This window comes from Scleropages formosus, chromosome 18 (genome assembly GCF_900964775.1).
Source record: "Scleropages formosus chromosome 18, fSclFor1.1, whole genome shotgun sequence".
NCBI classification, from domain to species: Eukaryota; Metazoa; Chordata; class Actinopteri; order Osteoglossiformes; family Osteoglossidae; genus Scleropages; species Scleropages formosus.
The window spans coordinates 16,946,039-16,972,084 of record NC_041823.1 but is presented as its reverse complement, the minus strand read 5'-3'; the positions used below and the strand labels follow the sequence as shown (position 1 = coordinate 16,972,084).

At 44.1% G+C, this 26,046-nt stretch overlaps 2 protein-coding genes across 5 annotated transcripts in view; both read right to left on the bottom strand.

Moving 5' to 3' along the window:
- Positions 1-1,395: 1,395 nt before the first annotated feature.
- On the bottom strand, positions 1,396-12,240 carry ints3 (integrator complex subunit 3). Of its 2 annotated transcripts, none has more exons than XM_029259904.1 (29): positions 11,871-12,240; positions 11,164-11,247; positions 10,597-10,680; positions 10,253-10,366; positions 9,930-10,014; positions 9,703-9,769; positions 9,463-9,607; positions 9,169-9,298; positions 8,981-9,078; positions 8,584-8,775; positions 8,362-8,449; positions 8,187-8,266; positions 7,917-8,008; positions 7,661-7,767; positions 7,291-7,410; positions 6,897-7,026; positions 6,724-6,778; positions 6,491-6,594; positions 6,187-6,351; positions 5,646-5,799; positions 5,491-5,559; positions 5,307-5,382; positions 4,962-5,075; positions 4,757-4,805; positions 4,090-4,257; positions 3,900-4,000; positions 3,685-3,757; positions 2,984-3,140; positions 1,396-2,653 (listed from the first exon to the last, which is right to left on the bottom strand). In XM_029259904.1, exons 1-29 carry the CDS (start codon positions 11,952-11,954, stop codon positions 2,576-2,578), a joined length of 3,063 nt encoding a protein of 1,020 aa, XP_029115737.1. In that variant the 5' UTR covers positions 11,955-12,240; the 3' UTR covers positions 1,396-2,575. The 2 variants fall into 2 exon arrangements, with proteins under 2 accessions (XP_029115737.1, XP_029115738.1); XM_029259905.1 differs by having other exon boundaries at positions 6,187-6,306.
- A 4,218-nt stretch (positions 12,241-16,458) lies between these two features.
- The window catches only part of npr1b (natriuretic peptide receptor 1b), a 73,662-nt gene continuing 64,074 nt past the window's right edge, over positions 16,459-26,046 (bottom strand). For all 3 annotated transcript variants that reach the window (XM_029259902.1, XM_029259903.1, XM_018764813.2), the window contains exons 14-22: positions 25,789-25,948; positions 24,986-25,141; positions 21,069-21,237; positions 20,346-20,492; positions 19,298-19,421; positions 19,025-19,093; positions 18,670-18,844; positions 18,419-18,517; positions 16,459-18,080 (exon numbers count right to left, since the gene is read on the bottom strand). In XM_029259902.1, the coding sequence (XP_029115735.1) occupies positions 17,932-18,080; positions 18,419-18,517; positions 18,670-18,844; positions 19,025-19,093; positions 19,298-19,421; positions 20,346-20,492; positions 21,069-21,237; positions 24,986-25,141; positions 25,789-25,948 (1,248 nt within the window). In that variant the 3' untranslated portion in view covers positions 16,459-17,931. The remainder of the gene's footprint in view (positions 18,081-18,418; positions 18,518-18,669; positions 18,845-19,024; positions 19,094-19,297; positions 19,422-20,345; positions 20,493-21,068; positions 21,238-24,985; positions 25,142-25,788; positions 25,949-26,046) is intronic.

Sequence of the window (26,046 nt, the reverse complement as noted above, 5' to 3'; positions counted from 1 at the left end):
CGTCAACAGAAGAGACCTGAGCGCTTACGTCATTCCTCATATATATATACATACATACGTATACTGGTCCGCTCGATTGTTAGAACTAGATGCTGAGTTCGTGTGTGTCTATGGCATGCCAGCTAATAACATTTTTGACGTAGACTCCAGACTGCTTAATTTTTTATGCAGACTTTATACTAAGCTTTTCTTGGTGTTAACTTTCTTCGGCCCAAAATGAGACGATGGCTTTTGTTTTGGGGACATGCGAAGAATAGAGTAACCATCTGCCCTTCTGTGGAACTGACAGCGTCTTCTTAGTACGCGATCAGAGACATGACAGCTTTGGCCGCTTCATGTGAAACTTGTGCTGCGGGACACAACAGGTCCCAAGCGGACTCTCAGACTGCAGTGAAGAGGAGACCGGTGTCACTGAGGGATATGGTCCTGACTCCGGACCGGGTGCCCGAGTTCACTATTCCATCCCTGGGGACAGTGGGCCGAACGCGCACTCTGCCGTCCTCAGATGATGAGTGTGACAGCGCCGGGGTGGGACCCCCCAGGAGTGCTCGTCCGTACGCCATGACGTGGTCAGGACATAGAGCTCCTCCGCACTGTGTCACTCATCCCCATTCCGAACACTTGTTGTTCTGGGAAGACCTGCTCCGCGAGGACCTCGCGGACCCCGTAACACGAGCGGCGATGTCCCTCCCACACCTCCCTAAGATCACCACCCCGTACGGCTTCCTCACCCTGGGGGAGAGCCCGTGCGTGCGGCGGCGGGAGTCTCTCTTCTTCGAGGACGAGGTCCCGACTGGACTCGTGCCCCGACCGGACAAGAACCACGTGTTCATACCGCGCACGCGCTCGTTTCCGCTCTGCGAAGTGGGCAACGTTCCGCGATCCGCGGCCCCGGCGAGGAGCGCGCGCTCCTTGTCGTGCCATGCGCCCGTGTCCCTTGGCCGCGAGCACAGGGCACCCGCGAGCGCTCGCGGCTCCAACACCGGACCGCCAGCCTCGGCGCCTCCGGTCCGAGCGAGATTTAAACTGCTGCTGAAGAAACGGCTTGCGGCGGTGAGGAGGTGAGGACCCGGAGAAGGAGGGGTCCGCAGGACTTCATACGACGTGTTCTTCAAAACACTTGACACGTGTGTGTGTGTGTCTAACACTGACGGCATGTATTATACTGGACACACAGCATCCTGATCAAAAGTTGCTCTGAGTTTTCCTTTCATGTCTGGGAATGAAAGCCTGTTGCTTTTCCACCTGGGTATGAAAAAAAAAAAATCACACTAATGACTAAATCAATTTTTTTGTAGTAATTCACATTCTTACGATATTCTCAAGGGAATATAATTTTATATTATGATACAAAGTTGTCATCATTTTATTTAAAGCACCATAGTTATTTGAAACATTTCGTATTGATTCTGTGCCTTTACCACTGAAAGCTTTGCAATTACAGAAAACCAAAAGAAACCTGGCAGGGGAATGAAGTTTGAATGCCTTTGAGCTGATCTGAAAAGGTGAAGTGCACTTAAACCCTTCTGCTTATTGTTATGGCACTGCACTTGAACAATGAGAACAGACAAAAAGTTTCCTGTACCAAAAACAATTTAAAGAAACACTGTTTCTTTTTAAATCCTTATTTATTATCAGCATGTTATGATCTCTTTGTATATGAAAATTGACTGATCAAAAGAAATTAAAAACCCTTGTAATCTTGTGTTGATATCCATTTTCTTTAAGCCATACCCTTAAGAGGTCTGTAGGGCAGGTAACGTGGGCTCCTCAGGTCACCATAGCAGGACACCATATTTAACAGCAGAGAAAGCTGTCAGCACACAGGGCACCAAGCTGCCTCTGTACCCGCACCAGAGGCCCTCTGAAGAATTCTTCCTTTATCTACTGAAACCTACCTTGGCCAAGTGATTGGTGTCTATCCATGATCCCGTTAACACAGATATTGTAAGTAACTTCAAGTACTGCATCTCACTCCATCTACAGCAACCTTGCCTCACTATGTGGGCATTTTTAGCAAATTTATCTGTTAAAACTATAATAAGAGGAGTGCAGGAAGGTCCTGTCTCCAGTCATTGTTTGGAACAGATGGAATCTTGGAAGATCCCGGACTTAGAAGGTGGCACATCTCAATAGGCATTACACTTTGCTGTCTGGGAGAAGCTAGTGCTGGTGGGCAAAAGGGGGGCAGTGTAGCAACACGATTCCATTCAACCCTTTGAAGCCTGGATACTTGTGCAATCCATTTTGTAAGGCAGAAGCGGAGTCTGTCGGTCCATTGTGTCAGTCACATTTGTCTGAATCATGGTGACAAGAGTTCTCGGCGTCCCAACTTGCTGCCATTCCCTCCAACCCTGCCATGCTCATTGCCATGTGAGTCAATGAGCACATAGAGGTGGGGGGAGGGGCATGCCTCCACAGCTGGCCTTGGCCAGTAGTGGTAGAGTCCGGGTAGAAGACGCACCCCTTACAGCTGACGTGTCTGAGGCCGAGGCTCTGCCCAGGTGAGCAGAGTGAGCCGTGGGCATGTCTCCAGTGACATCACAATGGCATTCAGGGCAGGTGGTTAAGTCTCTTAGTCGCTGTCAGAACCCACGGCAGATGAGCCTTTCCTCTTCCGCTTGGGGGCTTTGGGTTTGGAATCTTCCTCCTCCTGTAATTGACCATGTTAACTGTGACTAATAAGGTTTATAAAGGACAAGAATTTATAATGGAAATAAAGAGTGCAATTCATAGGGACGTCCGCACAGAGATATTTATAGAAAAAAAAGGCTACACACCTTTCACAAAATTTTGCATGCTGACCTACAGACATGCATGTGAAAACACCATTGCTTATTTATCTAAAGAAGCAAATATACACACCCATGTACATACTATACAGAAGCGTAACACAATTACTCTGGCAATATGGCAGAGCTGAAGAGACACAAGAACAGCCATGCTCAGACTGACAGACACCCAGCCAGACACGTGCACAGACCGAGGCACTGCTGGAGGCGCTCTCCTCTTCATTGCTGGCAGGAGGGGCCACACCCTTTCGGGAGCGCAGGGACGATGCCACTGGTGCCTTGCGTCGGGACTTGGGCGGCTTGGAAGAGTCCTCAAACTCTTCAGCCAATGAGAAAAGGTCGCTGAACCTGGGCACCAGAAAGTGGGAAGAGCCCAAATTGAGAACACTCCCCTTTCTCAGCCTGTACATTTCCAGCATGATCACATGATTCCATGCATGATAGCAAATGTCACAGCCAAAAAATTGCATTATATGAAATTCCTTCTTAGAAGGAAATTAAAATGATTTCCATGTTTGACACTGAGCAAAAGAGTTATCAATTTTAAAAATGCTCACCATTATCACACACACACACACACACACACACACACACACACACACACACACACATTTTCAAAACCGCTTGTCCCATACGGGGTCGTGGGGAACCGGAGCCTAACCCAGTAACACAGGGCGTAAGACCAGAGGGGGAGGGGACACACCCAGGACGAGACGCCAGTCCATCGCAAGGCACCCCAAGCGGGACTCGAACCCCAGACCCACCGGAAAGCAGGACCGTGGTCCAACCCACTGCGCCACCGCACCCCCCACTGCTCGCCATTATCATTTTGCAATATAAATTCTACCAGAATTCTTGCTACCTTTGGTGGTTGCCAGAGACAGAGACTCACCTCATTTTGTGGGCCTCATCACAGCTGGCCTGGACGTGCTGGAGGGCCTGCAGTATGGGAGTCTGTGTGAAGACTGGGAGAAAAGAAGGTTGAGAAGGTGTATGACCCAACATTAGAGGAACAGGTATGAAGTCCGGTCAGATGGGTTAGAACACAGCAAGTGGCTCAACTGAACTTGCATTAACACAGCTTTTGGCATCTCAAGCACAACTTACAGTTGTGCTTTGTATTCATGAGGTTCAACCGCAGGTTGTCCAAGTGCTCCAGGATCTGCTCCAGAGTCAGCTGAGCCAACTTGCTGCTAGAGCTGCGCAGACTGAAATGCAGATGAAGACAAAGCATCAGTCATTTGTATATAACGTCACCAGGGTACTGTCAGCCTGTTTGTATATGTGCTATGGCAACCTCTGACGCTTGCGTGGCAAGCTGTTGTTCTTGATGAGCAGGGCCTTAATGTGCTCTCCCAGGGTGTCATCATGCTTGACAGCCCAGTGGCGAAGAATGCTGGTAGTGAACTGGTCTTCAGGATGGCATGGCCGGCTGAGAACCATTTTCACCATCTCCTCAGTGGGCCTGCATCACATAAAAACTGATTTTCCAACGCATGTAGGAATGCATGAACACAGGTAGGTATATGCAAATGGATTTGCATCATAGATCCTCTGCTTCCTGTGCATTAGCTTCTGCATTTTTTACGGTATATACGGCATGGTGGCACAGCTACTAGCGCTGCTGTCTCACAGCGCCTGGGTGGGACATGGGTTTGATCCCCGCTCAGTCTGTGTGAAGTTTCCATGTTCTTCCCATGTCTGCACGGGTTTCCTCCCACAGTCCAGAGACATGCTGTTCAGGTTCACCCATAGTGTGTGAGTGATAGAAAGTGTGTGTTCCACTGATGTATGGATGAGTGACCCATTATAAGTAGCATATCTAGCAGTGTAAGCCACCTTGGTGAATAAGGTATGGGCTGGTAACAGCACACAGAGTTCGTTGGAAGTCTCTTTGGAGAAAAGCATCTGCTAAATAAATGTAAACACAGACACACATATGCATGTCAAGTGCAGAGACTTACTTCTCTCTCCGCAGCTGTAGTAGCAAACAGGACAGGGCCTCTGGGTGTTCTAGATGGAGAAGAGATTTATTTCAACTCCCACAGAACACCAGTGACCTGACAGCAGAGTTTCTACTTACGTAGGTTTTACATTTTGGCTCTTTCGAGCACTGTAAAATGAACCGACAGATTTCTAAAATACCAAATGAAGTGCTTAGGGCCTCACCCTTATACTTAAGGTGCTGCAGAATGGGAATGATGGTCTCCAGGGGGATGCTGTGGGCTAGGAACAGCTGCCAGGTGCTATATTGTTCGAATGTCTCCCAGTCCAAAGACTGAACTGCCACACAGAGGCAAGAATTACAGCACTTACATTAACTCACACAGGAATGCAAAGTCACACGTGTAAAATATGCCACACATCTGCCATGTTCCAGACAGACAAGTCATTAACCAAACAGGAATGCATTCTCATTCTTAATGAAAGGTTCAGAGGGTGCATGAAACCCATCCATCATTTGGAGCGCAACAATGCCAGTAAACACTTCAGTGCTAAGACAAAGAGACTCACTGAGAATATTGAGAACCGAGTCTTTCCGAAACATCACCAGATTGCCCATCATTACATGGCACATTAGCTCTTGAAGCTAGACAAGAGAGAGCGCAAATAAAGTTAGACATTTGACTGGTACAGTGTTACATAACTACAGAGCGCATCCTTCCGTTTGAATACAACCCCCTGGCCATGACAGTACCTGGGTGGAATCAATGACTGCTACAATCATGTTGAGGAGCTCTCCACTTCGTAGCGTCTCGTCAGGGAACTACATACAGAGGTAAGTGAGCATAGCCTGCAATCTTTGCAAATAAATGAACTCAGTGCCAAAACGACAAATACCAAGCAACAAACCTCGCTGTAAATGGAAGGTGTGAGGTAGCAGAGGAGCCGCACATCATCCTCCTGGCAGGCCTTCATATCCATCATGAGGCAGGTGTGCAAGTCACCCAGAGCTGTGGCTTGGGCAAATGACTCGTACAAGCTCATCTTCCCCATAGCCGCTTTACTGAGGGTAAACATAGTGAAGGTAATCTCAGAGTTACGCAACTTACATCAATACATCACACAGTTGGAATGGATTGAAGCTGGGATGGGAAAAGGATAAGAGTAGTTTGAACATGTTTAGACCTCAAACATCAACTGCAGGAAGAGACTCATTTCTTCTGAAACTTTTAAAAAATATAAAAAATTACAAACCAAATATACGTAAGTTTCACATAAATATTTAAAAGCCAATCAATGAGGCAAAACCTAAGCATTAAACAGTTATATTACGAAGAGGGAACCTTCATTATGCATTGCTGTGCTTGAAGTTAGCCTTTTGTCAGATTTGGGTGTACTCCCACCAAGAACACAGAGGTCAACCCCAGAGAGGAGAGGAGCAGCGCTTCACCTGGCCTTGAGGTAGTAGAGCAGGTGATAGCCGATCTTGGGCTGCTTCTGGTACAGCTCTGCCAGCATATCCAGCAAAACGGAAAAGCCGCTGTTATCTTCCTGCATCTGACACAGGTTCCTGAAGACCAGGCACACAGGCTTGCACACGGACTCCTCCAGGGATCTGCAGTCATCACAGTTGAAATGGATGCCACACAATGGAAGCTTGCCTCATACCATGCACTTCCCCATATGTACAGACACCACATGGGGCAGATTCACAAATACAGAACCACAGGCAAAAAACACACAGACACACTCACTCCTCTGTGATCTCTTCCGGCAGCACGTCACCCCGAAAGTGACCTTTAAAAAGCTCAGCTAAACAAGATGCCAAAGTGGACATCTGCTCAGAGTCAAAGTCCTCCTAAGAAGGAGACATAAAAACATTTACGTGAAAGATAAATGGCCAGATAGTCAGGAACATGAAATCAATACAAAATATCAAGGTCGATGACAGGTTTCATATTCTTATTTGGCTGTGAAAGTGACTCACCTCTAGAATAAGGTCTACTATCTCCTGCATCACCTCACATTGCATCTCTGTGTCACTGTAACAAGTGAGAAGAGAGATGAAGGGTGTGCAGTCAATTCCTCCGTCAAAAAGAGACTAACACACTTTTACTAAAGTGAGGAGAAAAGAAAACCCTTGTCCTTAGACCAGCTCACCTTTCTTTCTGCAGCTGCAGTACCTTTTCCCTCAAAGTCTCATCTAACTGGTCTACAAATGGTGTGATATCAGCAGGCTCATCAATGATGGCTTCTTTAATTGGGTGAAACCTGAACTCACGCTTTTTGCCTTGAAGAAAAAATTGGAATGTGTTAAATTTATCATTTGACATTTAAAGGAAAAATATTTTGACATGGTAATAATGAAGGTAGAATGTAAATACAACCTGAATATGTATAAAGAACCAATGCAGAGAACAGTGTAAATGGAATTTGTGTTGAATAAATAAAGAGGAACGCTGAATGATTACAATACGAGTGCACTGTCCACATGTAGGGAGATAGAAACAGGAACACAGGGATAGGGAAACAGTGTTTAGCACTCCCCCCTCACCCTTGTTGTTGAGCTCTTCCTCATCATCGCTGAAGGTGGCCTCTGTGTTGTCGTAGCAACCATCTTCCTTCTCTAATACGTGATTATCCATCTCCAGGGTAACAGACTCTTCCATTTTCACTGCACGTGGGATAAGACTTGGCTTAAACGGGAAGGCTGACTCTTGACTGACACACAAAAATATGGGACCCAGAACCTAATCTGTTTTCCAAGTATGCTTTTACAATGCTTTCTGCCTTTTTTGCATTAGAGTCAACAGAAAGGACTGTACTTCTGTCCAAACAACTGGAGGCCATTATGAAAAATAAACAAACATTCAGTAGTCGAGGTTGACAAAGCCAAACAGGATGAAAAAGAGGTCACTTCTTACCCTCAGCTGGTGGGGAGGGTGAATTGCAAAATTCAGGGAAACGCTCTCTCAACATCGACCGCAGCTCACGATCCAGCTTGGGGTTGTCAAACAAGGGGGCGAGGTGACTAAGGACAAAAGTGAGAGATAACTGGTAAATGAATAAAACAAACAAAGTGTGTGATGTATATGCATTATGTATATGAGTGACAGTGCACTGTATGTGTTCCTTGGGTATAGAGTGTTGTGTATATGTGAGTACAAACTGAAGGCTTACGCCAGAACTCTTTTTTCCATGATGAATGTGAGGGAGTTAAAGATGCCCTGACGCACATTTGCCTCCAGAGGTGGGTAGAAATTGGGGATGATCTGAGTAGAAGAGAATTAAAACATACTCCCATCTCAATGAAGGAGGAAAAAAATAATTCCACTAAGAGTACTATAAAATACGAGCAAAAAGAACTGCAAAGCATGGAACAAAAGACTGAACATGAAAACTTCTATCTGTCCTGTTATTATAGTGAGGACAGCGGTAGCAGTAACTGACCCTGCACATGAAGTCCAGTAGGGTAGCAGTAATGGCAGGGTGTGGTTTCATGGAGTGGTGCATCACCAAGATGGCAGGCTCTGAGAGAAAGAAGCAATTACTCACTACTTCACAGCACTCTATTGAGACAGACCCCCTGTGACTGGGCCCCTCCCACCTTTTCCCCTCCACTCACCTATGTTCATGATACTGTCTTTCTCTGGGTTGAAGAACAACCAATCATAGAAGAGAGCCAGTTTAGCATTTGAGGCTGCAACATTGGACTGGTACATTAAAAAAAAGAAAGAGACAAAAACTTTAGTTGCCGGACAACATTAAGCCCAGATGAAGGCTATTTTTTTTTCCTCTGCAGATAAATGTTGACCACTTCAAAAAGCAATGATGGCTCATCGCTTACTGTGCAGGTGGTGAGCAGCCAGCCAATGATGGCCCAGCGAGGCAGGATGTCAGAGCTCAGCACCTCGTTTGAGGGGTGCACCACACCACAAATGTAGCGGATCAGATCACAGCGTAGTGACTGACTGTCTGCTGTTGACAAATACTGCCGCTGGAACCAGTCCTGATACCTCTTTTGCTGACCAAACCGTACCTGCAAATGTACAAGCAGGCGTTACTGGGAGCCTTGAATTTGATGACAGAGTGGATTACTGTAGGATACATCACATGTTCAGTGTACAGATGTGGGAATCTGTTCACTCTGTACCTTCTGAATGAATGAGTGACAAAAAACACACACAATGACTGTTTCCTGACTTTAAGGGGATTCCTGGCCAGCATGTTAAAATCCAGATTACCCGGGAGGTCATGAAGAGGAGCTTGGTCTCCATGTCAGGCGTGAGGCGACATGCCAGGAACTTGCGGGATGTGCGCGAAGACAAAAGTTGTAGCACGCCTGGTAGCACAAAGCATAAAAGTCCTGGTCACCGGACAGCATGCACTCATGGACTCATGACAGAAAGCAAACTCCCCTTGAAATACAAACCTGTGAACTGAGGGCTGAGGGTCTGTGGATTGTGCAGCAGGTCCCTCCATAGTAGCTCCATCTCAGGGATCCGAGCCACATTCTGCAACAGCCGCACCAGGTCTCTCCCAATGATGAAACAATCCATAAACTGAGAGACAGCGGGACAAAGAGAGAGTTGGCAAAAGGAATTCAGGGAGAGTGAGACACACGGAAATACCTTGCATAGTGATTTCTCACACAGCAATAATGACCTAACACTATGTACTGTAATTAGGTCACTCTCTCTCCTTCACACCCCTTCCGCAGGCTCACCTTCTCCCTTAGAAGCCCGATGCAGAAGTCCACCTCCTTCTGCCGCAGAGCCAGGAGAGGGGGCGAGCCATGGTGGTCCACGATGAGCCGCAGGTATGTGTAGACTGACATGGCGATCAGCATGCCACTTTTTAACACCCACTCCCTAGAATGTAGTGCGTGACATTCATACACCTTTAACTATAAAAATGAAAATGCCATTAAAACAAATACAACTGTAATATTCTCAACCCACTGTACCTCTGGTCAACAAGGATGTCCAACACATTTTCAGCCAACCACAGATTCTTGCTGGAGATGTCCCCTCCTACAATAAACATGCACTAGTTAGAGGTCTCCACTAAAGCTCAACACCCAATGAGGCCAAGCTAATGAAAACTGAGCTTCAACCCAACATATTAAAGTGACCACAGGCAATAAACTTGGTGAAAAAGTTGAGTTCAGTCTGAAGTTCAAAGAGGACTGACCAGCAATCTGCTTCATGAGGGTCATGAGAACTCCATCAGCTCCAAGCACCCCACTCTTCACCAGCTCCCGCACCAGCCACACCAGCTGGAGGAAGATATGGGTTGGAGAGAGATTACTAGATTAATTAAAAATGCCTGGATCACTAGTGGATCAGTAATATGCTTGCAAGATATAACTTTATTGCTCAGTGAATGAATGCAATGGAAATACCGGCTACTTTGTGGCAATAAGGGAAGCCAGATATAGACATATATATCTGTTTAAAAAAAAAAAAAAAAAACACAATACTTAAGGAAGAGAGTTTGGGGAGATGCAGCAATACCTGAGTGCGGCATACATCCTGCAGCTTGAGGAACTTCTCCATGAGGATCTGGTTGATCTTCATGAGAACCACATTCATACCATCCCTATTAACAAGTGTTAGGTCCCGGTAACACTGAAATGGAAAAAATTCGGTTGCCTTCAAATAATCAGTTGTACAATTTCAATAGAGACAAGTTTTTACATTATCCATTAATACTCTACAATTAAAATTAGAAACTAGGTCATTCTTATGTTATATAGTCAGTTTTGGCCATATTTTATTAAATCAAAACTGAATCTGTATTAGACCCACAAATTTCTAAACTGGCTCCAAGAGGTGAAGAAAAGAACAGGCTAACATACCCGCTGGGCTTGTGGTGGCTCTGTCAGCAGCAGTGTGAAGAGTCCCAAGCACACCTCCTCATGCTGCTGTGCACCCTTACACACCTGGAGGTCAGGTCCCACCCAGCAGTGATGGAGAGGTTTACAGAGTTGGGGGGATGAGGAGGAAACACACAAAGACAAGCAGGAAAGAGTGAGTCACAAAGGGAGCAGCAATAACAGAGACAACACAGTAAGAGGATGGGAAGGAGATGGGACAGAGGAGGGAAAAGGGGAACAGCAAAGTTAGAGAACAGTTGCTCAAACTGAATTCAGTCAATACAACAGAAAGCAAAATCTTGTCACAGACAATGTGGATGTGCTCCATGTTAATCAGTACAGCTATAACTATACCATGCAAAAAAAGCAATGCTACTGATTAATACATAACACATTATGTAACAGCGCACACAGTAAGTTCTCATCCCATGTAATGCATGACAGGTCCATAGAGGTGCAGTCAGTTAAGCTGTATGTTTGTAAACAAAGGCAGTGCATCAATGCAATGCATTAAAGTTGGTGACAGGCAAGGGAGAGGGGGAAACTCACGTGGGCGGTCAGGGCATCGTTGGCCTCGCGTTCCGACAGGCCGCTGGTCAGAGATGTCACTATGCCGACGCACCTCTCGAGCCGCTGGAACACAGACAAAGTCAGTCACACACAGCATTGGGGTGACATGGGACAGGAGGGGCACGAAACAGCCCAAACAGCACAAAACAGGAGTCGCGTGCAAACAGAAAAAGACACAAAGTGCCCCTGCCACCACACACACACACACAGTGGCAAGAGCCCAAATTCCATCCTTCCTGAACAAGAGGAGCAATGCTGCTGTACAGTCTCTCCACGACTTACACAAATTGATGTTTTAAAGTCTATTTTACGTGTTCAGCCCATAAAGCCAAGTGTAACAGTAGACATTCAAGTTATTTACACGTCACGAGGCACTTAAGTGATGTTATCCGGAACGTGTCCTGTCACAGGAAGACTACACGACGGACGAGATCAACAATGTTTACAAGATGTACTCCAGAAATAAGCCGCAACAACATTCAGCATGATGATACATTTTCAAGGTTTATCTCTAAAAGGAGCAGAACGCATCGGGACTCTTTCAACACGGCCCTGCTGCTGAGCTGCTCTGCTCCTGCCTCAATCAAGCTAGTAGTAGTAGTAGTAGAACCGGGAGTGCTCGTGTTCGCCAGCGCACACCGCTGCCTTCCTTCTTTCTGTTTTTATACATCTTTTTTTTTTTTTACCTCCTCCAGCTCGTCTTTCGCATCCAGACTGGTGGAGACCAGCAGCCGGCCCTGCGGCTTCCCCTTCGCCGGTGCGGGCTCCATCGGCTCGCGCCGCTCCTGGCTCCTCGCGCCTCTCCTCCTCGCTCCCCGCGCCTGCCTCGTCTCGCGCTCGGGCACTTCTGCCACTCTCACACCGCACCGGGGCTTTTTTGTGACACTTTAGCGGTGTTTATAAGGGTCTGTTGGGTTCACCTGTGTTCACTGCTTTATGGAATCTCGCCGCGTGACCCACACGATATGTTTATAAACAGGATGTAGACACCGTTCACTCATTCCTGTGCTCAACTACAACAAACTATCTTCCGGAGGGCATGGTGGCCTAGCGGAAACAGTAGTGGCACAGACTTATGAGGGAGGAGCCGCTCTGTCCAATAGGCGCCGCATTTATCAAGATCGACGGGAAATGTAGCCAATCGAAATACACAAAATCGGCTCCCTACGGAATCGCTGCGGTGAAACGTCCAATGAGGCATCAAAGTTTCCCTTGAATGGCATTAGTGTCAGTTTTAAGAACGCCTCCTCGAAACGCACGTTGTCGAAAGCGCACAATGGTGAGAGTGCGTTTGTTGCAGCGATGTGGCGTTTTGGTTTCACTGCTTCACTATATTAAATAACAGTAACGTCAGATGTCCACAGAAGGTCTTGTAGTATTAAGCGCTCCTCCAGTAGTGGCCTTGCCACGAGGTAAGAAGGAGCCGTTTCCAGAAAACACGCTATAGGTGTTGCCTGCTGGCCACGCGGTGGCGCTGTTGCGATGCCCGAAGCGTGGCTCTCGCGCCGCCTTCCGCGCGCAGTGTAGGGGACTCGCTGTATCCCGCCCTTTGTCCAAAGCAACCTGCTCGTCGCTCCTATAACGAACATACATGATATGCATCCCGCGCTTAATGTATTTCATTTTAAAGTATGCACAGGTCTTAGGGATAAAACCACACACATAAAAGCGATTAAAAATGATTAGCGTAACAAAGATGTGTGACGAAAGCGCTCATTTCTGAGGTCGGCTGGAACAAACCCAACGCACACAAGACAAGAACTGACAAGTCCAGATGAAGCGGTTCATAACAACGAACAATTAATGAGAGCTCGAGGCAGTTCACATCAGCTGTTAATTATCATTCTGCAATGCAAATAGGCAAAATGAATATAATGGAAATAATATTTGTCTCGTGTCTACGAAGACGCGAATGTTGTTGTGTCTGCACTGCTCCTGAGTCCTGTGGCCACGATGGGATTCGCGCGTCACGAAATCATATTGCAGTGTCATATGCTGTCAGAAAAAATAACACAACGGCAGCTCAAGCGCCCACACGTTTCATTATTGGCTTATTATCTCTGAGATTTTGTTGTTTATTCAATAACTGTGGCTTTAGAAGTGGGAAAGAAAAGAAACACTCCAGGGAGAACAGTGTTTGTCAGCTTTTTTTTTTTTTTTTCCACACGGGGAGGCTGTAAATCGTGTTACCAGGGATAATCCCCTAGACTGAGTACAATTAATGATTAATGTACCCATAAGTTATAACCTGGCCATCTATGCTTATTTCAACAAGCGCTTTTCTTGTAAACTAAATGTCAGTTTGTAATTTTGCAGCTGAATGGAGCGTGAGTTACGGCTCTGTCCTGTTCAGTTCACTTCTTTCTGTGTCATTTGCCAGATGTCTGTGAAGCCTATGAATGGCGCTATATTGCACCCTTGCGCAATGTACACCTAAGTGTAGGGACACTTAAATTTCCATTTCCAGCCTTTCTAGGATTAAACATTACATTCAACAATTTCAGATGTTCAAAAGCGGCAGGTGTTTCAGAGAGCATGGCTCATAAACTATGGCTTTATTGGTGTGGTGCACAGTTTAGCACAGCTGTCAGTCTTGAGCTTTGATCGTGGTGGAGGGACATACCTCTGTTGACGTCCAGTACCGGGCCCAACAATACATCCATTATGCTCAAGTGAGAAGGAAGAAAAAAAAAATCACAGTGAGAAAGAACAGGGTGATCCCTAGCTGTGTAAGTTTAGAGTGAAAGGTAGGAAGAGAAAAATGTAACCCGTGTAAGTGTGATTGGCTGAATACTTGGAACCCAGTTTAGTGACATTAAAAGTGTGGTTGTAGCTTGGTGAGGCTCTTAACTCCTAGTGCTACCCAGAGTGGTGATGTTGATGGCAAGTCCAGGGAACATAGAGTTTCTTGCTGTAAAGTGACAGCGATAGCACACATTGGCCGAATCCGCTTGTCCCAAGCGGGGGTCACGACAAGCTGGAGCCGAACCCGGCAACACAGGGCGTAGGGGACACACCCAGGATGTGATGCCAGTCCATCACAAGGCACCCCAAACAGGACTCGAACCCCAGACCTGCCAGAGAACGGGACCCGGCCAAACTTTCTGCGCCACCACACCGCCCCGCCCCGCCCCGCCCCGCCCCAGCCCCTCGCCCCACCCCGCCCCGCCCTAGCCCCTCGTCCCACCCCGTCCCGCCCCACCCTGCCCTTTTACAGTGATAGTACTAGATCTTTTCATGTTTGCTACAACTTTAAATGTATAAAACGTGCAAACTAAGTGTCCCGAGTTGTAAATGCAATGAAAAAATAAGATATTTCCTTATGAGTGCCTATCTTCGCCAACAATTACTGTGTTTGTGTAGTGCTGCAAAAAGAGCGGTTTCCTTTATTATTTTTGTGATCATAGATGTGTAGTGTCCTCAACATGAACATTCTGTCGAACGAGGACAGTGCTGAAATGAAAAGAATTCTAGCATGCAGACAATGGCGCACCCTTCCTGATGGAAGGAAATGATAGGTTTCCATTTTTCAAATGCACTTTTAATCAAAGCTTTCTAAATCTGACTATCAATTAAGTGACTCCTGTTGTTGTACTCTTGCTCATTCTCAATTTCAATTTACTGTGGCTCATCTATTGGGAAAACTTTTCTTATACAGTGAATTTGTTTAATATTCAAATGTCCCTCAGTTGAAATCACCCTAGTAAGTAAATACTCATTGTGAGGGTGTCAGATTACCAGTATTTCTTATGAAAAAAATACTCAGTAACCAGATGGGAATTGTGTCACCTAATATGGAACAGTATGTTCCTTTCTTTTAGGTTAACTTCACAGTGGCATTTTGACCACTCTGGGTGACATTGGGAGTTAGGAGGGTCAGCTTAAAAAAATCCAGCATCACTGATTTACAACCACACTTTTACTACCAGTAATACAGGACAGCAAGTGGTGCAGTAGTTAGAGCTGCTGCCTTTTACTTGAAGGACCCAAGTTTAACTCCTACCTCCTGTTACAGTACCCTTGAACAAGGTACTTATTCTGAATTGCTCAGCTGTATAAATTGGAAAACAACTTTAATCTTAACATTTTTTTATTGTTAATTAAATTAACAATAGCAGTATTGTATCTGTATCAATAGTAGTACTGAATTATGTTTACCTAAACTGATGTTTGTGATTGGTTGAGACTGCTAATGCGATAGAGGAAGTATGTAGTTGTTTGTTATGGAAAAAGTATGACTGTTGTAATGAACTGCTGGAAGGAGTATGTCGTCATATAGTACCCATATTAAAAGAGGATCCAACTACCACCTTACTTACTATCCTGCTTAAGAACCAAAAATCTTTAGTCTGAGACAGCAAGTGTGTATCTGTTCTGAAATGTCTGATGCAGGCATTTTATTCAAGAATAAAATAAAACAGGTGTTATAGAAGCAAATGGCTACATAATGGGCAAAAATTCTGTTGTAATGAATAAGCCCAATTTATGAAAAACTAAACATTTTTATGTTATTGTACATTTATCTGACACTTTTCTCCAAAGCAACTTACAATGTTAAGGTTACAATTATTTACCTCATTTATACAGCTGGGTAATTTTTACTGGAGCAATTGAGGGTAATTACCTTGTTCAAGGGTACTACAGCCAAAGCGGAGACTCAAACCTGCAACCTTTAGGACTAAAGGCAGTTGTTCTAACCACTATGCTACCAGCTTTCCCTATTATAGAGCTTTTTCATGGTACTGGTTTGGGTTAAGTGTAATTGTAAGCTGGAAGGTTTGTTTATATGTCATGTGAGTGGATAGTGGACATTATTTCAGTGTGACTTTTAAAAAGAAAAAAAAGAGTAAAGATACAATGCAAATACTAGTATTTACAGTACTGGACAACAAAATAAATGTCACACAAACCTGCCCTCATGTGAACCTTTAAAGAGCACTGCCATAAACAGACTCAGAAATACAAGGTTACAGAAGTCAAATACGCAACATGCACACACACAATAAATGGTTGAGTGCAGAAGAACATTACTGCAGAAAGCACTTGGCCTTTAGAAGTCCCCAAATATAGTCAGGTAGATCTCTCTTCATCCTTCTCTCACTAGAGTAGTGTGCAAAATGTCATTTTTTAGGAGTCAGACTAACTGGGGTCAAAAGCCACAAAAAATACTGTCAGCTTACCAACATGACAAAATGAAATATATCTCCCATCACTGAAGTGACTTTCATTACTGAAAGAAAACATCTCACGCTGGGTAAATGCTTGAAAACCTCTTTCACATTTTACTACTTCAAAGAGATGAAAAATACAACAAAATTTTGCCAGATGAAAGAAGTGATTTAAACACTCATTCAGAACTTATGTACACTATGCAAGGTTTATTTACACCAAAAGCATTGTGTGTCATGATGGACTGGCCATATTATTCTCTGTAAGGCTGCAGTGTTGACAAGCTAAGACAAAGTGCTGTACATCATTGAAACTCACACAAGATATTTAGGGTGTTTGTCACTGGGCAGGTTATTTTGGCAAGAATCTAAACTCTCTTGAATTTACAAAGACGAGAAGGTGCTCCACATTTCTCCAAGGTTTATATTATGTATGTACAGTATGTATGTAGTATACCCGTCTAAAACCGTTCACTCATGTCCTTCTACCCACAGCTCTCCTCCTGAAGAAGGTCTAATGCTGGTAAAGATTTAAAAACATTCTACCACAGTCACCTCATCTATTGTTTCAGGTTTTTTAGTCCTTTTCCCTTGAGGCTTAGTTTGAGTATGTACATCATTAGCAAGACATCTACAGTTCAGAATCCCAGTCCAGAACCTTCATGACAAGAGGAATGTACAGGGATTTTTCTTTCAAAACAACTGCTAAAGGTGTCCAGAAGACCAGACGAAGATCCGCGCTATTACATGCATTCAGAGCTGCATTCCCATTTGTTAGTGTGATGAGTACAATCAGAGCCACAGTTCACTCGGTGTGTGTGATTTGTACAATCAGGACTTTAGTTCTGATATTGTGTGTGACTGCAGTCGTATTACTTTGTGTGATGCATACAATCAGGACCATAATCCTGTTGGTCTGGGTGAGGGGTGGACGCCATAAAGCAATTCTGTAAGCAATGCACAAAGGAGCTATACAGCAATAACACTTTGTGTACTGAGAACAGTGACATAGAGTTTTTGTATAGATAGGATGATTGAGTTAACTATTATAATTAAGTGAACTGATGTGAATTTTCCCTAAGGCTGAATATTTTAATTCAGTTTTACAGGCAAAATCATCTCATACTAACACATGAAAGTTGTACTGGTCTATAGAGACAAATTATACAATACAAAACAATACAATCTATTTTAGTCCTGTTAAAGGTACAGATCAGTTTGTCATGGTCTGACTTCAAATACTACTAACAAGGTAAATGGCAAAAACGCTACATCACATAATCAGCAGAAGGAGAGGTCCATAGTTCCAGAAACCCAGTTAGTCTTCCACATCACACAGGCAACGCCAGGGTACAATACACTAGCGCTAAATTGTCAAACTATGTCTGAATCTCATCAAATGAAAAGGATCAAAGAGGATGAGAAAAATGCTCATTAGAAACACACATATACAGCATGAGCTGGGAACAGGCTCAGTCGGTCAGTGTGTCTAAGAAAATGTAAAGCTGTGTTTTTGAAGAATCTGCATGGGGGGAGGGGTTCCTTGGCATGTTCCTGTCCATAGCCCACCCTGTCTCCATCACGTGGTGCTCTGAATCTCTCCAAGCAGCCAGTAGGTTCTCATCTTGCCCTTGCCCTTCATCTCTACATCTCCCCGGAGCTCAAGCTGGAAGCAGTTGAATTCCTCCAGCACATCCCGTGTGGCTGAAGACACATGAATCTTCAGAGCTGCAGGATGAGATGTGACATTCAGTATTTGGTATGACCCCACCCTGCATGCCCGTGTTATCCAGGAAAGTTTCTGAAGCTGTACACACAATTAACATTCATAGCCAAATAATAATAATGTAACATAAGTGACAAAATGCATAAAATGCAGCACATGACCATTTACAGCTGCCAAACACCTGTCTGGTTTTCTGTCAAATATTTGATTTGTTGTTTGTGAAGATCTCACAAATTGTGGATTATGGATGAAGTTACAAAATGAAAGCCCTCACGAGATGCAGGAAACAAAGGCACCTGATATATGATGTGCACATGACGTGTAGCATATACTGCCTTACCTTCTCCATTGGATTCCATGCGAGAGGAGGTGTTAACTGTGTCTCCAAAGAGGCAGTAACGTGGCATCTTCAGCCCCACCACACCAGCACACACTGGGCCTAGAAACAAACACACAGCCAGGCAGGGCTAATCGTACAAACCCCTTGGTCTGATGGAGAATATGTACAGACTGCATGCCTGCGGACTGTGGTACAGGCAGGGTAATATGATAGTTCGCTGTGGTGACGCAGACTTGACATAGCATGCGAACCTGTGTGAATGCCGCTCCTCAGTTTCAGCTGCTGGTCGGGCCGGTGGCGGATTTTGAAAGTTCGCACAGCACCCAGCAGCGCCAGTGACATACGGGCGATCTCCCGCGCGTGCAACTTGCCATTTCGCACTGGGAGACCGGACACGACCATGTAGGCGTCACCTATTGTTTCCACCTGATGGCACCAGAGAGTCACAAGGGTGATGGCATCACAGTGAGCGCTTGAAAAGATTGTGCAAGCATTATTGTGCTTTAAGAGCTCATTCAGAAATTTAACTCAAGTAGTTGAAAGGCAAGTAAGAATGATTTGCTTTACAAGAAAATGGCTTTAAACTCTGCACATAGTGGCCATCACCTTGTAAACGTCAAAGTTGTCTATGATGGCGTCAAAGCATGTGTAGAGGTCATTAAGGAGGGTGACCACCTGCAGATGAAAGTCAGCAAGAATCAGGCAAAATACTGTAACAGGAAATGTAAAGTAACTCAAAAATTTGTCGTATTTCCAGACCGAGGAGGAGGCTGGGCACTGGTATCGGTAGTGTGAAGACATTTTGCTGTTTTCAGTGGTAATGGTTGAACAGGCCTGGCGAGAAGGTTGTGAGTAGCGCTCGTACACAGGACCCCTGACCTGCATGGGGGTGCTCTCAGCAGAGATGGCAGTAAAGCCCACAATGTCACTGAAGTAGATGGTGACAGAGTCGAAAGCCTCAGCCTGCACTGTTTCGCCCCTCTTCAGCTGTTCTGCGACAGAGCTGCAAAGAGAAACACAAGGGGGATGACTATATCTGTTGCACATAGCCTCCACGGTGGTACCCAATACTTCATACAGGACATATTATAATCATGCTCATCCCACGTTAACACAGAGACAGTGGATCATATTTGTGGATGTCAGAATAACTTCTGGGATGGTAGCTCACAGTGACGCGCAGCTGGAGGGTCATGTTGTCCGATCATGAAAGGGCAAACCTCACAGTGAATGTATTTTTGTTCCCAAATACAGGACCCAGTTAGTAGGCAGTACCAACCTGATTAGATTTCAAAATAGTAAAATAACATATAAAGAGTGCATACTGTTCTAAAGACTACTGCTTTAACAGTGGTAAAACTGTGTGCCCCAAAATTTGCGACCTTAGCAGTATTTGTTTATGCACAGTATGCAAAACTACAGTACGGTTCTAAATATCTGCTCAGTGACTTCCATATACACACACACACACACACACATTTTCTGAACTGCTTATCCTATACGGGGTTGTGGGGAACCGGAGCCTACCCGCCAACACAGGGCGTAAGGGGAGGGGACACACCCAGGACGGGACACCAGTCCGTCGCAAGGCACCCCAAGCGGGACTCGAACCCCAGACCCACTGGAGAGCAGGACCCGGTCCAACCCACTGCGCCACCGCACCCCTTGACTTCCATATACATTTTTGTTAAATATTCCATATTTTTGTAATCATACACAAAAATAATGTTAACTAAGCATAGTCAATTTGTGGAGCAGGGGTGTCCCATACCATGTACTGTATTGATTTGGTTAAATAACATTTTATGAGTGCCCCCATCAAATGTAGTCTGTTAAAAGCACAGTCTACTTGATTTTTGAAGAAAAGCTGGAAATGCAGCCTACATGGAGGCAGCATTCCAGGTTCTTGAGGTGTCAGGCAACTCACTGGGGAAGAATCTGGTAGAGTAGGGCCTCGGCTTTGCGCTTCTCCTCCAGGTAGGCCTGGGTACGGTCCTCCACAAGCTCCTCCAGATTGTTGGCATACTGTTCCATCCGGGACAGCAGGTTGTCCAGGATGTTGGTGCCATTACCTCTGGCGCAGGGAGAGAATGCAGTCAGAACTGAACAGAAGGATGGTACATGCTGTTGCCAACAGTAGAATGCACTACTATCCAGGTTGATACAATGATACAGTAGGTTTGTTTCTGACCTATCCATCAGTCAAGAGCAATTCACTCAACACAATTCTCTGGCTTTACAAAGTATTAACAATCAGTATAATAATTACACCTAGCAGCTATAACTACCCATGCTGATTTCCACTCAAAGACTCTTAATTCTGGTCTTGAGTCAAGATGATCAGCTAAATCAATGGTACCCAAGCCTGGTACTTGAGAACTGAAGGACATCCCAGTTATCTGCTCAGCAGGTATGTTTTACTGAAGCAACTCTGTGGAGATTAAGCCATTTCACAAGTTATTTTAGGTTTAGATCTAGAGCTAATAAATATTTATTCTCTAAAACATGCAGGCTGTACAGCTGCAGCATTGGTAGCTCCCAAGTTCAGTTATAGTTTCAGATAATTATGGTGTACTGAATGAAAAGCCAATATACAAAGAGGAAGAGCGAGTGGGGCCTGAGTGGACTTTTTGATAAAATGGAAACAAACCTGTTATGCTTACGAAGGAAGATCTTAATGTGGTGGAATTCAGGCCTATCATTTGGGTCTTCTGCCCAACACCGCTGCATCAACTGACCCAGCTCCTCACTGTGGCTCTGTAGACAGATTGTTGGACGGAAATAGGGCCACTCTCCCAACACCACACGGTCGACAATCTCTGCAAGAGTAAGGAAAGAGATGGTGCATATAAAGCCTCATGCATGGGGTGAACAAAGTCTGAAATTATGCTGCATTTATTTTTGAAAGTCACACTAGTGACTGCTATGGCCACCAAGCTATAACTCAATCATTCCTTTCTCAGATTCCCTCCAATTTCCTCACAATCTAATAAACTGGACTGCTGTTAACAGCTGTTTTTTTTTTGCCTGGAAAAGTGTAACTTCAGGTGGACTGGTCTGTCTGCTTGTGGAACCAAATTACAACTCATTCAGAAGACTGCAGCTCAGCTGTTTTAACTGCTGTTTTACAAGATGTTTTTCCATACAGCACTGCAGAACTAAAACGGAAGATTATGGTTTGCTTACACTTCAAACACCTCTCGCACACTGAAAATCAGAAATAATTCTTAAGGATGGTAATCGATGACAAACGTGCCATTACCCATAAGATGAATTTTCAGTGCAGCATGGGATCATACATATCATTATCAAACACAAACAAATGGAGAACGGGGCTCACACAATCCGCATATAAAGAGAAGTGGGTGCATTAGTAATAACTCCTTAGAACGTCAACATACCCAACTTCAGATACAATGGCAGAGACAAAAGGTAAAGCAAAACATGGCACTTATTTCTTGCAGTAACTCTGGTGTCTTTGTCTCTGTTCATATTTTCCACACCAAGGAGTGGAATTTGTCTGGAACTAAGAGGATCCTGGCTCATGCAACAAAAAGGAAAAATATTGCTTATTCAAGGTTCAATTTCTGAAACACACTTGAATTTGTGTTGTGAAAGTTCTAGTGCAAAGTGGTAATCTTGCATTGTCCAGCTGGTTATTAAATAGTGGTGACAGAAAAAGTAATATACCCCTTCCCTTCACTTGTTCTGAAATCTTTAGTGTCGCACTGTGGAAATTATTGCGGGCATAAAACATTTTTCTGACTTGTTAGAACTTTCCTACATTCCCACTCTGCTATGCCCATCTCGTCTCTCCTCTTTCTTCTCTAACTCCATCAGCTATGGCCCCAACACCAGCAGGCTGTCACCCAAATTCAATCTACTAGAGGCCCCCCATGCTGGACCAGAGGACATTAACATTTATCTAATCCCATTGCCCCGCACTGAGTCCGCCTTAGAGGGAAATTAAATTTCCACCAGCCCCAGATATTATCATCATAATCAGAAACCTCAAAATTAGGGCATAAACCAAATACAAGCAAAAGAAAAAAAAACTGAGGACTGTTCCTGGTACCTTATGTCCTTGTCTGTGTTGCCCACATAGATCAAAGGGCCTGTCTCTGCTTCCCAAGAGTTATGTCCGTGTACCATTGTGTGCATGTGTACGTGAGAGAGGGGGGCATGATCAATGGGTACAGCTCCTTTCACAGGGACCTGATGGCGTTAAGGCCTTGGATAAAAAACAGGATGCAGCATTGTGAATAGCAGCTAATATGGTTACAGTCCAGGAATAGCAGCCTGGCCTCAAGGACAGACAGGTACTCTTCTTCTGCTGTATGTCTGTCGCCCCCAGGGCCACCACATTAATTCACTTTCCACAAATAAATGCTTTTTAAACACAGATTCAGATGGTCTGGTGTATGGTTTTGTGTTTTCTATGTCTTAAAACATGAACATTTTTACAACCGAGTATTTGAAAATGTGGAAAAAGCAATGATTCTGATATTACGTTTTAAATATACTTCTGTACTTCACAAGACAGAGCAAAATTTTAAAGGGCCTCAGTAGGCAAGTATTCTTTTCCAGATGTGGTTCTTGTACTTCTGGGGTCTTTTTTAAGTAGAAAGCTAATTTCCCTGCTCAATCTAAAGCTGTTCAGATGTTATTTACAAGGGTGCACAAAAATTTGATGTAGTTTAGAACCTCAGGGTATGTGAATGAAAAAAATCCTCAGCAGGTTCGATCCTAATGAAACAGCTGGCTTTTGTTTTTCCATTGGAAAAGGAAGATGAATACGTGATGTTACGGAACATTTTAATTGCAATGATTTTTTAATGACAAACGGTAATCTAAGGCCTCCAGCAGAGACCAAACATTGCAGACCACGTAGAGCCCCAGGAAACCGCTCCATCGAAATGACACCAACAACAAGTGTGTTACTCCACAGAAGGGCAAGCTGCAGTACATCACAGGAGAAGAAAAGGCAAATATAGAGCACAAACACAGGATGAATAGAGACACACATTTGTCACGATAAGGAGGAGTGAAGGGGTAAGATCCATTAGCACAGACTCTCCACATCAGTCGGACCACTTTGGCCTCAGTGGGTGGGTACAGAGTGAAACAAAAAGAGAGAAAGATATTTCTCAACTGGTCAACCAAACTAACCTGTCTGTCAGCTTTATCTGATTTCTTTGCTTTTGCATTGATTCTGCCTCTCAAGGACTGTACTCAAAAGCAACAGAAAGGGTACAGGTGACAGAATTTAAAACATAAGATGCAAATCACTAGTTTAGCTCTACAAGGTTCCCTCCTTAACACTTTTGATTATGTTCCTTATTTCTATGTATTTCTTTCTGTCCAAGTGGAGCTGTATGTGGATCCGATGCTATAAAATTGAAGGAGAAAAGTACTGTTGCACACTTCTATTGCAGTGCAGAGTTGTCAGAAATTTTCCTATAATGCAGACTGCTGTGACTAAATGGACAAGAGCAGCTATGTGGATCCAAATGCAGAGTTTTATTTAAAGTGTAGCAGGTGAATCTTGACAATAGTACACAAACTAGAACAAGAACACAAACTGACCACTAGAACTTAGTCTCTATGGGAGGAAAGTTCGAGACTCAACAAGGACTGACCGTGAGCTCTCCCCCGCAGAGGCTACCCGTCAACCCACCAACAGGTATGGACTATCCTGCTCTGGGAAAACACTACCCTAGAGACCCAGGCAGAGAATAGTGTCCAGGGATATGACAATAGCTAAAATGAGCACATAGCAGACTAACTAATGATAAAATTAGAAACAGGTGAAAAACAGTTGGACACCCCGCATATTATGAAAAATATGCAGTTTGAGTAGAGCTAATAGTAACACACGCTCCCCTTAAAACTTAATACACATAACATTATACATTATTACACAGAATGTGACTTAGCATTAAAAAGGCGAACAGATTTTAAGGGGAACTGTGTGTTTTAGACTTTTTTAATGTAATGAGGAGTAAAGAGGTACTAAAGTCCATTAGAAAGTTTCTATTTATTTTTATGGTTGTACAGGTATCATAATATCATAGAAATTTTATAAACATTGCTGAGGGGAACTGGATTATTGCTGATGTAGTACAGGTATTCATCTTTGGTGTGAGAGACTAGGGTTTGATTCGTGCAATGGATTGTTTGCAGCAATAGTAGGAATGACGACACGGAAGGTAAATTAAGTATTTAGAATTTTTTCAGTGACTGATATCAGATTACCTGATAAGTGTGATAAAGTGAGAAGTCTGCACAGGAGAAGGATGGTAAGAGTGTATGAGCAAACAACACCACGGTTACCCCTGATATAGTATCCCGTCTGTGTAATTACCTTAATAATGCCATCTAAATGAAAGTATTAATAACACAGAGAGATTATATAACAGCACATTTCAAATACAAAAAGGTGACCTTAATTTACAACATATCTATAAAAGAGGGAAAAAAAAACCACGTAAATAAGAATCACCTCGTTTTGCATTGGTTAAATGACTGTCTCCCAGCTTACCATTGCCTACCCTCTATATTTCTGACCTTTGGGACTCAGAAGTTCTCCTTCCCGGTAGAAGGCCCCTTTGCGTAGTGCCACCTCTTGCAGAATGATTCCAAAACTATAGATGTCACTCTTTTGTGTCCCACTGGGGGGTGGGGAGTCACTTCGCAGCAGCTCTGGTGCTGTCCACAGCTTCCCTGGGTAGGAGAAGAGTGAAGGTAAATAGGCTGGTGTGGTAAAGAAAAACCCAGAACAGTAAAGAATATGGACAGTCAAGCATCAAGACACCTAAATATTCCAGTAACCCCTACCATTTTTATATTTTTCTCCTTCCTGCAGATAAGCTACAGTCATGGGACAGCTTTCATTTCAGTTTTTCTAAGTGAAATTGAAAATCTGTATCCAGAAGAATGTGGTTTCTCGTAGATGATATATTGGGTCATTTGTACCTCTGGAGGAGACTGTTGGACAATGAGAAGTCTAAATATGTCGGAAGGGAGCAGAGAGGTTATGTTATTCTACATAAAATTTGAAAACTAAAATCGGTGGGGCTTTGGTATAGACACTGGAAAGACAGTTTGAAACAAATTTGTCTTATGTGATAATGTTGTTAAAGAAGAAGCAATAAATTCCGTTATTTTATTATTTATATTTTTCTTGTTACCTGGTTTTTAATAATAATAATAATAATAATAATAATAATAATAATAATAATACATTACAGGGGCTACAGCTACCCTGTGGCTTTTACAGAAGAGGATGAAGCTACACAGGAGCAAGGGTATCTTGGATGGACAGGATGAGACTGAGGTAGGTCAGGATGGTCAGAGAGAACACCACTCACGGGCATAATAGGCATGAGCATCCTCTGTGTCAGGATCATTGCGGAAGCTCGCCAGCCCATAATCAGTGATTTTGAGCACAAAGCGACTATCAACCACACAGTTTGAGGACTTGAGGTTGCCATGGGACATAATCACGCTGTTGTGAAGGAATGCCATGCCCTGTGTGGGAAACCAAAGAAGTGAACAACAGATAGAGACGGACGGAACAGTGGATGAAGGGACAAGAAAGAAAAAATGTCAGAGAAAAAGGAAAGCAA